The sequence below is a fragment of the Phyllobates terribilis genome, unplaced genomic scaffold, assembly GCF_046119375.1.
Source record: "Phyllobates terribilis strain yellow unplaced genomic scaffold, ASM4611937v1 Scaffold_4__5_contigs__length_816908805, whole genome shotgun sequence".
In the NCBI taxonomy this organism is placed as follows: Eukaryota; Metazoa; Chordata; class Amphibia; order Anura; family Dendrobatidae; genus Phyllobates; species Phyllobates terribilis.
In genome coordinates this window covers 572,406,669-572,421,788 of record NW_027362764.1, presented here as the reverse complement: position 1 = coordinate 572,421,788, position 15,120 = coordinate 572,406,669, and the positions used below count along the sequence as shown (strand labels likewise).

The window sequence follows — 15,120 nt, the reverse complement described above, 5'->3', positions numbered from 1 at the left end:
GCTCATTGGAGAGTGTGTTTGGTGACCACTTAGCAAATGAAGTTCAATTCGAGTAAACATAAGTAAATACTAATAAACTACATGCACCATATGTATTCACCCAAATTCTAACATTAGGAAATCAGAGTCCTTGTATGTACCGTGATTTACAGACTGTGCGTGGGTCTCCTGACCCAAGATCAGCAGCCTTATAGGAATGTATGACTGTGTGGAGTTCGAGTTAGGAGACCCACGGCCAGTCTGTACATGACATGGACCATATTTTATGGATGTCTTAATTAGTTGGCGTAAAACCGGTAATCCCTTAGGTCAGCTTCACAAGTATGAGTTTCCAGATCCAATACTGGACCGCAGTCTCCAAACCGGCCAGTATAGAAGTCATGATTCGTTCACCGATGGTGAAACTCAGACTTATGAGGCCAGCTTTACATAGGACCAGACACAAAGGGTATAAACACGATGTTTGTGCTGCCACATGTGGTGGGCATCCTTTTCAAGTGTTAATTGGCAACACAATTTTGCTGCTAAGGATATGTGCACATGATCAGCAATTGCTGCGGTTTGGACGCAGCACACTTGCGCTGCGTCCAATCCGCAGCGCCAGATGTTACAGCATAGCCGATGGGATTTCAAGAAACCCCATGCCCACTATGCGTCTCCGTGCTCCTGCAGATCACCCACATGTCGATTTCTCTTGCAGACTCGCTAGTGTCCGCAAGAGAAATTAGATCAGTGCAGTGTATAGGATGCGGTGAATCCGTATGGTTCAATGAAAACATGGGGATTCACCTGCGTGCAGCGCTTTGGACGCAGCAGAAAGTGTACTGCGTTCAAAGCGCTGACAAGTAAGGATCGTGTGCACATACCCCAATACTGCAGTTTTACCCTCAAAAACATTCAGCCATTAACATATTGGAAAGTATCTGTGTTGTAATTTGTGTAGTGTCATATGCCTGCATGCACCTTTTTCAGCCATCTGCATGAGGCTTATCCTAAAGTTTGGATGAAGCCACAAATATATTTTTTCCCGAGTTACACACTCATGACACATCTAGTTACCACACACAATCAAGCACAATATACAAATCAAATTTATAAAATATTTGAACACTTTATTTGGATAGAATTGAACAGAATACCTACCACAATTAAATTCTTTTCACAATTTTTCACTTCATAAAAGTAGACTCATACCTCATGTGAAGGTAAGACATTTAGAAAGAAAATAATTGTGCACAATGAGTTCTTGCTGGCTGCGAGGAAGATTTATTGCATACTTTCTGCAAATAACCACAGCCAGCACCAGTGAAGTGTAGGTTTGTCAGGCAATGTTGGTTTGTACCCTGTAATTACAATACAGAACCTTCCAAACTGCTTTCTTTTATCTTAATCCAAAATTTCCCATTAGTCGTATTGCTACCACTCTGCAACTTTTACATTTGCAGAAATTGCAGCTTCATTCTAACTCTCCTATACATTTATTTAAAGTAATATAAAAATATTTTTTTTTTCAACAGGCAAATTTCAAAAGTCAAAATAGTTGGGTCTACTTCAGGATATCAAATATAATATTTTTACCACTGTAAAACAGGCAATATCTAAACAGATGAGTAATCAAAGAGGATCACTTACCAATATGGCTGGAAAGGGATCACTAAATCACAGCAACTGATCAGACACTTGCGGCCATTGTCGAACTTGCACCAGACAAATGAAACGCAGTAGCTGATGGGTTGCCATTGGTTACTTCATATACTATTATTCAATTCTTAGTGTTACTGGCTCAGTGTATTCTTGCTCTACAGCTGGTTAGATTAAGGCGTTGTACACCTTTGAACACTTGATTACATGCATTAGTACAAATAAAAGATTTTCAATTGCTTATTACAAATCTACCATTTCTCACATAGAGCTTGCATGTAATACACTAACGCGCATGCTGCTTGATCTAGTTCTGTCCACCTTCCATCTAGTAAGATTTCTGAATGCTTCTAAAGGTAAGCTAAGCTCAAAGGCCATTTGATTTACAAGTATTTTATCTACAGTTTTATCTGATCTTATAGTTTCAGGAGACAGTCCGTACAAGTCAACAGAGCTAAGTTAGGACAGAAAAGATCAAGCTGCCTGCACTGTAGTGTATTACATGCAAGCACAATTACATTTCAAAAAGTAGACCATTTCCTATTAAAAAATGAATTGTAAATCTTTTATTTGGAAAGCGCGTGTAATACAATAATATTGAGTGTGTGTTCAAAAAAGCGTACAAAGCCGAAGGAGAGCTACTGCCTGATACTAATGGTTTGTGAACACAATTCTGCACAAAAGAACCTCCCGGCAGACATCTCTTCATTTAGTAGAACAGGGTGAAAGTTCGGTACCATGAGGATGAAATGTTAACTCGAAACCATAACATTTAAAGTTTATGAAAAAAAAAAAAAAAAAAAAGTGGTTTTGCTTTAAATGACAGTCATAAATCAAAATTGCACACATTTCATAACCATTGTATGCGTTAGTGGCTTGAAATGGAGGTAAAATAAATAGTTGCATTGTTATACATATTTGGATGAAGCATTTTCACAGAAGCAGAAAAACAAAATTGTTTTCTAGGAAATAATAAGTGCACACCGTGCTATTTCCACTACGTACTGAAAGTCTCCATTGCTTGTGGGTCCTGAAGCGTATTGCCCTGCAATAGACGCTACACCCCAATGGCTTTAAAGATCAAAAAAAAAATTTCAAGGAGGCACAAACATGATCGAGAAAGACAATTACACTTTAAGGTATGCTTGAACACAAGATAAAATGTGCAATGCTTCTTTCACAGGAACAGCGTGAAATTACAGTGAATTAAGATATTGTAATAAAACTAAATCATTTTTTTCTAACATTTTCCCTGAATATATTGATAGGATACAATATCTTTACTGGCTACAAATTACTAATCGACTGTAAGACAAAGTGAGATAAAGGCATTGGAAACAACAGACAATAATACTCCGGGTACGCGGCTGCCGACCGAAATTATTTCACGTCCACTAACAGTCCCAAACACACTCGTGACGGATTTACGTCAAGTCTGCCATGTCCAATTCTGGCAATGGGTCTCTCCAGTAGCAAAAAGAACTAAACTCCGGACAAGAGAAAGCACAATTCTGCTCCTTGTCCAGCAGAGGAAACACGTGTTCGACCAGCTCACTTAGTCGGGTGTACCTGGACACGGGGAGAAAGCAGATGGTCAAAAATGTTCATGCTCAAATATGCATTGGACAATTTATATTATAAGCAAGATGAATTCCATCCTCTTGCGTTATAAGAGTATCCCCATCTTGGATACTTATGGCATGATCACTGGGTAAGCTATAAACAACTGACAAAAACAGGTTACCTGCTCTGTAATTTTCAGTACTCCTGTGGAAGTGAATGGAGAGAGCTGCAGTGTACATAGCCTCTCCATTCCAGGAGGAACAAAACCGGCCCACATTCTGAAGATGGAACCTGCGTCTATCATACCCAGAAATATCCAAGAGAGGAATACTCTACCTCCAGGAGGACTGGATTGAACTAGATGAAATAAATGGATCAATAACGGATTGACCAATAATGTGTAAAATATTTGTGCCACCTTTTTTTTCTATTCTACTACAAATGTATCTATTCTCATTATTCCTTTTATAAACTCCCTTATTTAAAAAAATATATATATATTTTAAAAAAGGAGAATAAAAGAGTTGCCCATTTGACAGAGCAGGTGTCCTTGCTTTAACCATGTTCATTGTTGCGGATCCGTCAATGTGCAGCCATCAACATGTAGAAGTTGCTAGATAATGTACCTTACTGGCGCAGTGGAGCATCATTAATTTAGGAGCGATCATTGTGATCCTTTTGAGTGTTATTCTTAAGTTTTAATCAAAATGACAGATTTATGAAGAAAATAAGTCCCATACAGTGCAAAATAGAGATGATCTTATTACAAAAAAACAGATCGATTCAGTGTCCCGGCTACAGTTTGTTGCAACAATGTTTTCAGCCTAAATCCAGAATAAGTGCAATTGCAATATCAGCCCCAAAAAGCCTTGACACTGTGAAGACCTTCTGCAATAGTTCCACAATCTTCTCTGTGAGAACCGCGCCATCCGTCCAATGCAAGTTACAAGAAAGGAAGAATCTGAAAACGTGGCTGCGTTGTTTTGGCTCTAGTCAGTAGATCAATGCAAAGTCTCAAATCTAATACTACCACATACAATACACATAGATTAGCCGTCCAGGAGGACAAACTTACGATGTCTTGTTTCCTTTTGTCCTCTCTTGTATTAATTCGCCTTTTGGATTGACAGTAAATATTCGACAATCTTGGACTCCAATTTGCATATAAGCAAAAACATCCTATAAAAGACATACACTATATATTATAATAAGATCATAAAATATTCCAATTCAAAGTCACAGAGGGGAATTAGATTAAACCAGGGCTGTGGAGTCGGAGTCCATTTTGGTAGAGTCTGAATAAAATGGACCGACTCAGACTCATAAAATATATAATAAATTGGGTGCAGTAGTTCAATGCAGTTGGTGGGGAATATTTTTTCATAAGAATTTGGAAAAGTTATGAAATGTCCTATAAATGTCTGTGCTATTCCTGATCTAAGGGTCTGGACTTTTAGCTGGGATGAATCTGTGCTACAGTTAATTTACCACTTAAACATGAGCCATGTATGAGGGAGTCGGAGTTGGAGTCGGTGTCATGGAAATTGAGGAGTCGGAGGTTTGGCTTACTGACTCCACAGCCCTGGATTAAACCACAATTTCTTATAGACAAAGAAACAGGCAGAGTTAATAGTCAGCGATGAAGAAAAGGATTTTATAGAGCATCCAGATATAAACATTTCAACACAGAAGCTGGACAGCAAGCCAGAACTTCTATTCCCAGGCCGTGGGCCTCAGGAAACACTGAGTCATGGGGAAATGTGAAGATGCTGGAAGACTAAGTCAACTTCCAGGGGGATCCCTTGTGTTTGATAACCTTTGGCTTTGTTCCACTTTTGTTCGAGATTGTACAAGAAAAAATAAAGCCCAACTTGTAAAGTCTATTCTCGTAGTCTGCGGTAATTACCTTTTTTAATATATAGTTTTCTCCTTTATTGGGAATACATGCATGGGTGGTGACAACATGTATAGTTTGAGAATGACATGTACATATACACAGCAGTTAATCTAATGAACTGCGCACATATGGATTCTATACACCAGACTGCACATTTGTCACAGTGCTGTAGATTTGTCACGCACACGTCCCTAAAATAGAACCAAAGATTTTAGGTGGTTTTAGAATATTGCAACTTAAAAAAAAAAAAAAATTCTTTCCCATTTATTTTTTTTAATTACACTTAATATAAAAAGGACATAATGGTTCCCTTTGGCACACCATTTAAATTCATAATGCGGTCAATGAAGCTGCAGTCCTGTTTCTTTCATGCTTCCATGTCAGTATAAAGATCTGCTGAACAAACATATTTAGTACCTGCAAAAGCAATAAACTATTAAGTGTACCGTCACTGCAAATATACGTTACCAACACAAAAAATATCAGGAGTAATTAAAAACCGAGAACCACAGACACTATACATACCAAGAAAAGTAACCTTGGATTTAAGCTGTGATGATTTTTTTTTAGATCCAAGATTCTTTATTTTTGCTGCCATGTATAGCGAATGTTGCGCCTGCTGCGATTGTTGTTGTGCCATGATCACGGGTATCTGTTAATATTTACTGATATTTTTTATGTGATGAATTTATGTATCATTTTTATAGACCCCACACTCTGAACAGCATATTACATGGGTTTTGCAGTTTAGTTTGAGTGCATCTAATTGTGACTTGGGGGTCACAGGTTTAAGCTTTACTGTGGGGCTTGGGTTTGCAATTCGGGGGATAGCTTAAAACAGGCTGCTTTATTAATTCATAAATAATGCAGACACGGAAAATAGTCCAAATAGCAATGCCGTATAATATCTTCAAGATTCAACATTATTTCCAGTGCAAACTCCAATGTAGCATTGATAGAGGTTATATCCCTTCAATGAAAGCACAAGTTTCTAAAAGTAGTCGCAGCCCCTAAAGGTGCATTAATGCATAATACAAGTACTGATGCTCCTGTCAGAAATCCCATTGATGAACCCCACCAATCAGTATCTCGACAGCCTGAAATCACCACATAAAAGGGGATCTTCACAACCGATAACAATGGCAGACCAGTACCACCTCAATGTGTCAATAGCATTAGTCGTCGAGGCACTATATTGTCTACAACTAACAGAGCAGCTGAGCTTGGTGATTGGCTGCAGAGCTGTCAACGTGACACCACTGCTGCAGCCAAACAGACCGGAGAAAAATCAGAGACTCCGTATTGTACCGGGAAATGGTAAGTAAAGGTCAGTCTGTCAGAGGCATACAATACATCTAGATGCTATTCTTTACTCTCAAAATGTAAGCAAAAATATAAGTAAATGGAAGTCTCCAGTCCTTGCACTACAAAACTATAAAATATATGAATAGCTGAGATGGGCAAATAAATTTTAATATTCAATTGGCTCAGTGGTTAACACCAATGTCTAAAGCATTAGGTTCTTGGGCTTGAGATCAAACAAGGCAGCATCCGTATAGTATTAGGAATGCTACATGTTTAATTGGAACTGAACCGCAGAAATTTATGGTATCCAACTCCACAGGCACAGGGAGAGAATAATAAGAAGTAGTATAGTACTTACATTAGGACGGTTTCCGAAAGCAGCATAAAAGGGCTGTTGATGTGGCCCAAACAGATTTTTAATATCATTCAGGCAAGCAATCTTGAACTTTTCAGGCTTCTTTTCTATGACCTCCCTAAAATATAAAAAAAATGATATAATATATATATACACACACACACACACACACACACACACACACACATACACACATACACACATACACACATACACACATACACACATACACACATACACACATACACACATACATACACACATACACACATACACACATACATACACACATACACACATACACACATACACACATACACACATACATACACATACATACATAAAAATGCACAGGGTAAATGAGAACCACACTACACAGTTAATCTCTGGTGTACGGCAGAATTCTAGCAAGCAATATAGAATCAGAAGCAAACTTTCCGTTCACTTGTCCCATTGACTTTGAATTGATAAAAGGACTTTTCGAAAGTCGATAGAAACTCTTGCATGTTAATTTGTTAAAATGGGTGATCCTAACAGATCCCAGCAGCTAAGAGATGGCTGCCGATTTGTTATAAATGGTATGTTGTGCTCCTCCAGCAGCAGACAGTGACTACTCCATAATCATGCATACTTGAAACTAAATTTGAGCAAAAAAAATAAAAATTTCAGAACCCGATTTGAGGTCACCGTTGATACTCCATGGCATAGCAAACTTCCTGCATTCGAAAGGTCATGAAAAGCGGCACCCAGGATGTTGGCATATGAATGCTGGCAGAGGAAATACACACTGCGCTGGTCGAGCAGCCACACTGTTCTGGGTCAATGCCAAATCAAGGTCCAGCAAAACTTTTCAGATAAACTACCTGAAACACATTTTGTAAATGGTAACAGTGGGGCTGGTTTCCTAATTTTGCTTTGCTATTAGACAGTGAAAACCGTGCCAATTTTGGTGCTTTTTAAAACTAAGTGTCTTGAGCTGTTTACTTCTGTACTGCGGTCCACACTTTACCCTGCGCTGTCGTTCTAAAACGGCAAAGCAGTCTAAGCAGCTAACACAAGATTGACTGTGTGTGACCGCTGCACAGACTTCCCAGAGAGAAGATACACATGACTTATTACCGTGCTTACCTTCTCAATCTCTGTATATACACATACATATATGCTGAACCAGCGCTCGTGTACACAGATTAGGAAGCAGTCAATACTTAGTCCTCCAGATCTCTGCGGTCATTTGATCGCAGAGTGTAGGAAGAGAACAGGAACTGCTGTGTCCTAGGAGACCCAGTCCGCTCTGCTATACAGGCAGGAAGGTGAAATTCCCCTGTAACTAGGGCTAGTATACCAATTCCAGTTACAGGAAAAATGAGCAATAGAAATAATGTATTAATATGGAACAGAGGAACACAATGCAAAAAAATGTACTACCCCATATCAGGGAAAAAAAAAAAAAAAGGACACAGAAAAGTGACAAAATTATTGTGCATTTCGAAAAACATGTCTTTAAAACACATAATTGTGGCACTAATTCGGTATTAAGCCAGAATCCTGGTCCATGTAGCTTAGAAGAGGAGCCCCAGTGACTCTCCCATGATTTATCTAGCGTGGTGTCTTCACATCCAAGTGACTAAATAGCAGTAGGGAATATAGGTAATATGGACACGTACCTGTGGAAGGCAGAGAACAGGCTGCTCGGTGACAGCATTAACGGTCCTCTGGGAAGTATAGTGCCCCTGTCATTCACCCAGGACAAGTACCCTCTAGTCATGTCTGCCATACCAATAGCACGGGCAGAACAATACAGAAATTTATATCCATTCCTGAAATTAGAACAGTAAATGTGACAATAAGCAAATAACTGGACAATAGTTTGGGTTTACACACAAAGTACAGAACTACCAATACCTATATGGATATTGGATACAGACATTTCTGCTTCTCTCTAATGATTCTTAAAAAGAGATGAAGTAATGTGATCTTCTACGACCTGATGATTCATTAGGAGCAATCACCCCAGACATCCGATGAATAAGGTTACTTGAGGCTTAGCTGACAGATTAGGATTTCTTACTGTTAATGGATATTCTTTCACATTTCAAACAAACTGAAGTCCTATGGTAACTTCGAGGTGACCCAAACGTCCCGGCATTCATGGGAGACATAACCGTGACCTCATTATTTTCTACATAACTAAATCAGCTTCGTACAGGAAGATACATACTCGTGTATGGAGTGGTAGAGCTTGGCGATGCCCTGATGTGTCCAATCCTTCCCAAGCTGAGGAAGAATCTGGCCTAAGGCGTCTGACCTAAAATAAAACAGATATGGTGGATGTATAAATGCTCACAATTCGCCATTATTCTGTGGTGTTACACAGCTCAGTAAAGTTCCACCTAAACTTTTTAAGCCATGTAAAACGTGAAAAGAAAAAATATATTATATATCTGCCAAGCCAGACATACAACATTAGATGAATATAGGCCAAACAAATTGAAGTTAAACAGGAAGGTTCATGTACATGTGGGGCCTCATGACTGCACTGATGGAAAATGTGGAGAGACGTCAGGAACAATCTGTTGGACTTCTTCTGACAGATCTTTTTATTTTAGGAGAGATAACCAAGAGGGAATATTAGAACAACTTGATTCCTTCTGAGAATACATGAATGCTCCGCCATACTGAGTGTGTAGGATTATGGGGGGGTAGAGAATGGTTGGAAGAGATCGCAGGCAGCAAAACAAGAGTTAGGCTAGCCTCACACAGAGAGCGGTCAGCAGAAGTGTGGAGGGGGCCATATTTTTACCTCTAGAGTGAAATAGTCTGTCATACATCTACGGTTCAGTACACGGAATAGTGAGGTGGGATAAATTATAACTTATAGGCCATAACCTAGACATCATCTATTTTAGTCAGTAAATTCTGATATGACCGAGTACCATACCTACCTGCACCAAAACAGGAGCACAGGCAGGACTAGAAGTAGTCGGCGGCACATTAAAAGCATAACTTGCATTAGCACATATCAGCAAAAGCCAACATATCAACAAGTTGGATTTTTAAAAAAGCCCTCCCTTCCTGAGAAGTCAGACTATTAATATTACTGGAATGACACACGTGCTTCACATAATCCGTCATTTATCTAAAGTGCATTCTAAAAATACATTCTGTGCCAGCAACTGCGCTAAAACGGAGCCCATCAGAGAGAACCTAATCCGCTGTCTGGAAGAGGCCACGAGAGGCCGTGGGTAAAGGTGTTGTCCAGTACTTTGAGATTGATGGCTTAACCTTAGAATATATGTTACAAATACCAGATTGGTGGGGGTATGACATGTGGCACCCCCACCCATTAGCTGTCCTGGTGCCAGTAGAAAGCAGATGTGAATAGATGCGTAGCAGCTCGGCTCCATCAACTGCATAGTGGCCACAACTGGGTGCTGCACATTTGCCCCCATTTGCTCTGCAGCCACTATACAGTTGACTAAGCTGTGCAGCGCCGCTCCTCAACCAAGCACGTAGAGCCGCTCCTGGCCCCGGAAAACAGCTGCTGTGTCAAATCTTCAGGAGCACAGTGCTCCACTGCCTTCCAGCTTGTCAGGTGGCGTTGTGCAACCTAAAGATTGACATTTCAGGCAGGCCGCAAGACTGAGCCGCTGGCCTGAACTGTACGCTCTTCACTGCTGCAGTTTGGTCTCTGTAGCATTGGGGAGAAGAACAGACATTTCAGAGTAGCGCTTGCATGCTATATAACCAACAGCTTGGAGATGCATGCTTACAGCCTAGCAGACCTGCCACTTCTGAGGTGGCTGGTAACCTTGGCAACAAGCAGTACTACAGAATAAAAACAAAACAAAAAACCTTAATTTTGCTTTATTAACCTTTATTGGTGAGAATTGTAGTAGGAAACTAGTCTTAGCTGCAAACTAATAGGATTTCCAAAATTCACTAGCACTCACTTGAGAACCTTAAAATACCTAATCTATTGCTGAAGACAGATTTACTTACAAGAGTCAAATAACAGGAGGAACGTGTAATTCACTGCTCTTACAAACCACATGACCTCATTGTAGTACTAGTACTGGAAACTGTTCCCACAGTGAATAATTTGTGTGGGAAGTGATGAGTGGGCACCACGAGAGCAGAAAGTCAGACCACGTCTACAAGGAATACAGACATGGACTATTCATAGACTGAAGAAGTGACAAGATGTGATAAATTAAATAATTTGTTTCTAGGCACAAAAGGTATATACTTACTTTGTTATTGTTCCATCAATGTCAGAAATTATGATCTTGTCGTTCCAGCTCCATAGATAGATGGTGCCCTCACATCGACACGTACCCTGATACTGCGTGGTTATGCTGAACATGATATCATTGGGACCATCGCGGAGGTTCAACTTTTCCTGAAATAAGTAATTGAATAATTATACCATTTCTACTCTAATATTCCTTTCTCGCCAACAATGACATGGACATGACGAAAGGGTCAACAGATCTGACTACTTTCTAATGAGACCTATAACAGTTGTCCAGGATTAGAAAATCCATGTGCACATAACAAAAATAGGCAATTTTGATTACAAAAAGGTCCTCCATCAGGATTCTCATCTGTACCCATAGAGGAGAGCAGTTCTCACTATGGATCTGACATGTCCTGTATTACACAGATAACCCATTTATGTGAATGGACATCGAACACTTAACCCCTTCTCATCCCATGACGTACTACTAAGTCTTGGATCATGTGCAGATGTATGGCTTTTTAGCGTGCTCTACACAGGGCAAGGTGCGCATGGGCTTTCAAGGTAGTCAAGGGCCTGCTGGATGTAACTGACCAGCGTGGTGCTCCTGCAAAGCCCTGCAATAGGTTGGGATTTTTTTTTTAGAAATGTGTGATTTTTAGTATATACACTGCAATACTTTATATGTAATCTTGTTGCGCTATATGAATTGCTTGAAAAAGGCTCTGTGGAGCCGAAACATTGCCTCCTGCACATATGGCTTATTAAAAGCTCGACAGGACTTTTTGATAGTTTTCTAATTTTGGAATGCTGCAATGCCAAATATAAATTACTACTAGCTATTCAGCCTGTTCTACACCCGGGTGGCGAGCATTTTTTATTGGTATATGGTCCCCCAATCCTGGTATGCGTAGTCCCCCCCCCCCTCCAATCCTGGTATGCGTGGTACCCCCCACCCCCGTCCCCCAATCCTGGTATGCGTGGTACCCCCCACCCCCGTCCCCCAATCCTGGTATGCGTGGTACCCCCCCCCCCAACCTGGCATGCGTGGTACCCCCATCCCCCAATCCTGATATGCGTGGTACCCCCCCCTCATCCCCCAATCCTGGTATGCGCGGTACCCCCCCTCATCCCCCAATCCTGGTATGCGCGGTACCCCCCCTCGTCCCCCAATCCTGGTATGCGCGGTACCCCCCCTCGTCCCCCAATCCTGGTATGCGTGGTACCCCCCCTCGTCCCGCAATCCTGGTATGCGTGGTATTTCTCATGCCCCAATCCTGGTATGCATGGTACCCCTCATCCCCCAATCCTGGTATGCGTGGCACCCCTCACCCCCAATCCTGGTATGCGTGACACCCCTCATCCCTTTCACGCTGCACACATACAAAAAAAATAAACACTTATACTCACTTTTCTTCCCTGTGCTCCAGCGCTGCTGTGCCCTGTTCTGCCGGAGATCGGGGGAGGAGTGCGATGCCGGAGTACCGTGCTGTCCGGCGCCATTTTGCTGAAGACACTCTGTAAATATGTCTTCAGTAAAATGGCGCCGGATAGCGCTATGCGCATGCGCCGATTCCAACGCCTTCACTCCGTCCCCGGCCAGAAGAGAGGCACCGCGGCAACGCTCCTCCCGGTCAGGTAAGTATGGCGCCGGAGCCAGACTGCGCGTTGCGCATGCGCAGTCTATAGATGCTTCAGACAGAGGGACGCTATGCAGATTAAAAAAAAAAATAAAAAATAAAAAAAAAAATCTATAATATAATGTCTGTACTATTGGATGAGAAACAATGGAAGTGATTCAGATCGATGGAACAGTTGGACTCACCCCTTTGTTACCCATCCAATCATAGACAAAAAAAAAGGATCGTGCTGTCAGGTAATTTTTACCTGAAAAGAAAAGTCAATGAGTAATTTGCTTCATTGACTATTTCACCTTTTCAGTGTATTGTATGGCAAAATTATTGGTGCCATTCAAAACTACAACTCTCCCGAAAAAAAACAAAAAAAAACCCCTCATATGGCTATGTTGAGAAAAAAGGAATAGTAAAAAAAAATTAGGGCTCTTGGAGGAAAGAAAGAAATTAAAGCGCAAAAACAAAACATCGGCTTTGTCCTTAAGGACATTTCCTAATTTTCACTATGGTGGTGACAGGCAATTAAACAGTTCCACGTTTTCTCGTAGTTTAGAGGATTGGAGGGTTCTTAACAAGCAAGAACATTTCTAAGCAGAGCTCCTTTATAGCTCCTGTATATAGTTTGCATACATGTGCTATGCTAAATTTTAAAATACTCAGATAGACATGACCTATAGATAGACGTTTCAGGGCTCTTTAAAATGCATTACACTTCTGAAACGAATATCAGAATCTGAAAAGGCCAAACCGATGGTAGTAGGAGAGAATCTATTCTACGAAAAGCATTAGATGGATATACCAGTGGATGAATTATTGACAACTTTAGGACCCAGTAGCAGATGCTCCAAGAGCAGATAGGATTTTGTATTAATAGCTATGATCAAATTGTAAATGTATATGTATATGCTACCGGGCTCCTGGGAATTCGGCCCAGAAACAAGCCTTTGTTCACACTGGTGGCAGAGCTTTCTGATGGATTTGTTAATTAATAGATCCAAATTACTTATTAAAAGGTTTCTGCTTTTTTTAACTTCTATTCAGATTTTAGAACTTCGCTTGCTATTCAATCAAACACTGCCTCGATTTCTGCCAGCTCCACTATGGACTTGCATCCACGCTCAGGGAATTACTGAAACAAAACTTTGCTACATGTGAGATGTTGCTTCAGATGAAGTTTAGCACAGACGAGAGCTCAGAAAGTCAGTCCCATCAGCCGTGGTATTTGAGTGTGAGCAGCCGGATGTACAAAGTATTTAAATTTAGGAAGAAATGTCGTGTAACAAGATCTAAATGATTTCCCTGGTGGTTTCATGGAAAAGCTCTCCCTCCAACACAAGGAAGATACTTCAGCTTTCTAGTTGGCATCGATACAAGTGTTGTTTCACAATGTGGATGAAGAAGTCCTATCAGTACTTGCACAGCTTCCCTGGAGAAAGCTTGTGGATGATAAAGTGGAAGTAATCTCATCCTCATATTTTCTCAGGCATCCCGGGAGAAGACGCAGCTAGCGGGGGATATTCCAGCCTTTCTTCTCAGCAGTATACATGTACAAAACAGAAATCAACGCCAGTTGGACATGGTAACATGTTACTTTGTTTGCCAAGCCTCGGCTGCTGGGTCACGGTTTTAAGTTTGTAGGCACTTTTCACAATCTCCAAAAGGGAAAAAAAAAAAAAAGCAAAACATCCAAAGAGTGAGAGATAAAAACCAAGTAGGGACATTTATCACTGCCCCTACACTAGGTTTCTGGTGCAAAAAGTTGTAAGTTATGGCACATAATATAATATAATATATACATACATATACACCGTACAGACCAAAAGTTTGGACACACCTTCTCATTTAAAGATTTTTCTGTATTTTCATGACTATGAAAATTGTACATTCACACTGAAGGCATCAAAACTGTGAATTAACACATGTGGAATTATATACTTAACAAAAAAGTGTGAAACAACTGAAAATATGTCTTATATTCTAGGTTCTTCAAAGTAGCCACCTTTTGCTTTGATGACTGCTTTGCACACTCTTGGCATTCTCTTGATTAGCTTCAAGAGGTAGTCACCAGAAATGGTTTTCACTTCACAGGTGTGCCCTGTCAGGTTTAATAAGTGGGATTTCTTGCCTTATAAATGGGGTTGGGACCATCAGTTGTGTTGTGCAGAAGTCTGGTGGATACACAGCTGATAGTCCTACTGAATAGACTGTTAGAATATGTATTATGGCAAGAAAAAAGCAGCTAAGTAAAGAAAAACGAGTGGCCATCATTACTTTAAGAAATGAAGGTCAGTCAGTGCGAAAAATTGGGAAAACTTTGAAAGTGTCCCCAAGTGCAGTTGCAAAAACCATCAAGCGCTACAAAGAAACTGCTCACATGAGGACCGCCCCAGGAAAGGAAGACCAAGAGTCACCTCTGCTTCTGAGGATAAGTTTATCTGAGTCACCAGCCTCAGAAATCGCAGGTTAACAGCAGCTCAGATTAGAGACC

At 40.6% G+C, this 15,120-nt stretch overlaps 1 protein-coding gene across 4 annotated transcripts in view; it reads right to left on the bottom strand.

The window, feature by feature from the left end:
- Positions 1-1,091: 1,091 nt before the first annotated feature.
- The window catches only part of LPIN2 (lipin 2), an 81,177-nt gene continuing 67,148 nt past the window's right edge, over positions 1,092-15,120 (bottom strand). For all 4 annotated transcript variants that reach the window (XM_073679115.1, XM_073679114.1, XM_073679116.1 and 1 more), the window contains 6 exons: positions 11,012-11,160; positions 8,980-9,066; positions 8,426-8,578; positions 6,765-6,879; positions 4,280-4,383; positions 1,092-3,210 (listed from right to left, as the gene is read on the bottom strand). In XM_073679115.1, coding sequence (XP_073535216.1) covers positions 3,066-3,210; positions 4,280-4,383; positions 6,765-6,879; positions 8,426-8,578; positions 8,980-9,066; positions 11,012-11,160 — 753 coding nt within the window. In that variant the 3' untranslated portion in view covers positions 1,092-3,065. The remainder of the gene's footprint in view (positions 3,211-4,279; positions 4,384-6,764; positions 6,880-8,425; positions 8,579-8,979; positions 9,067-11,011; positions 11,161-15,120) is intronic.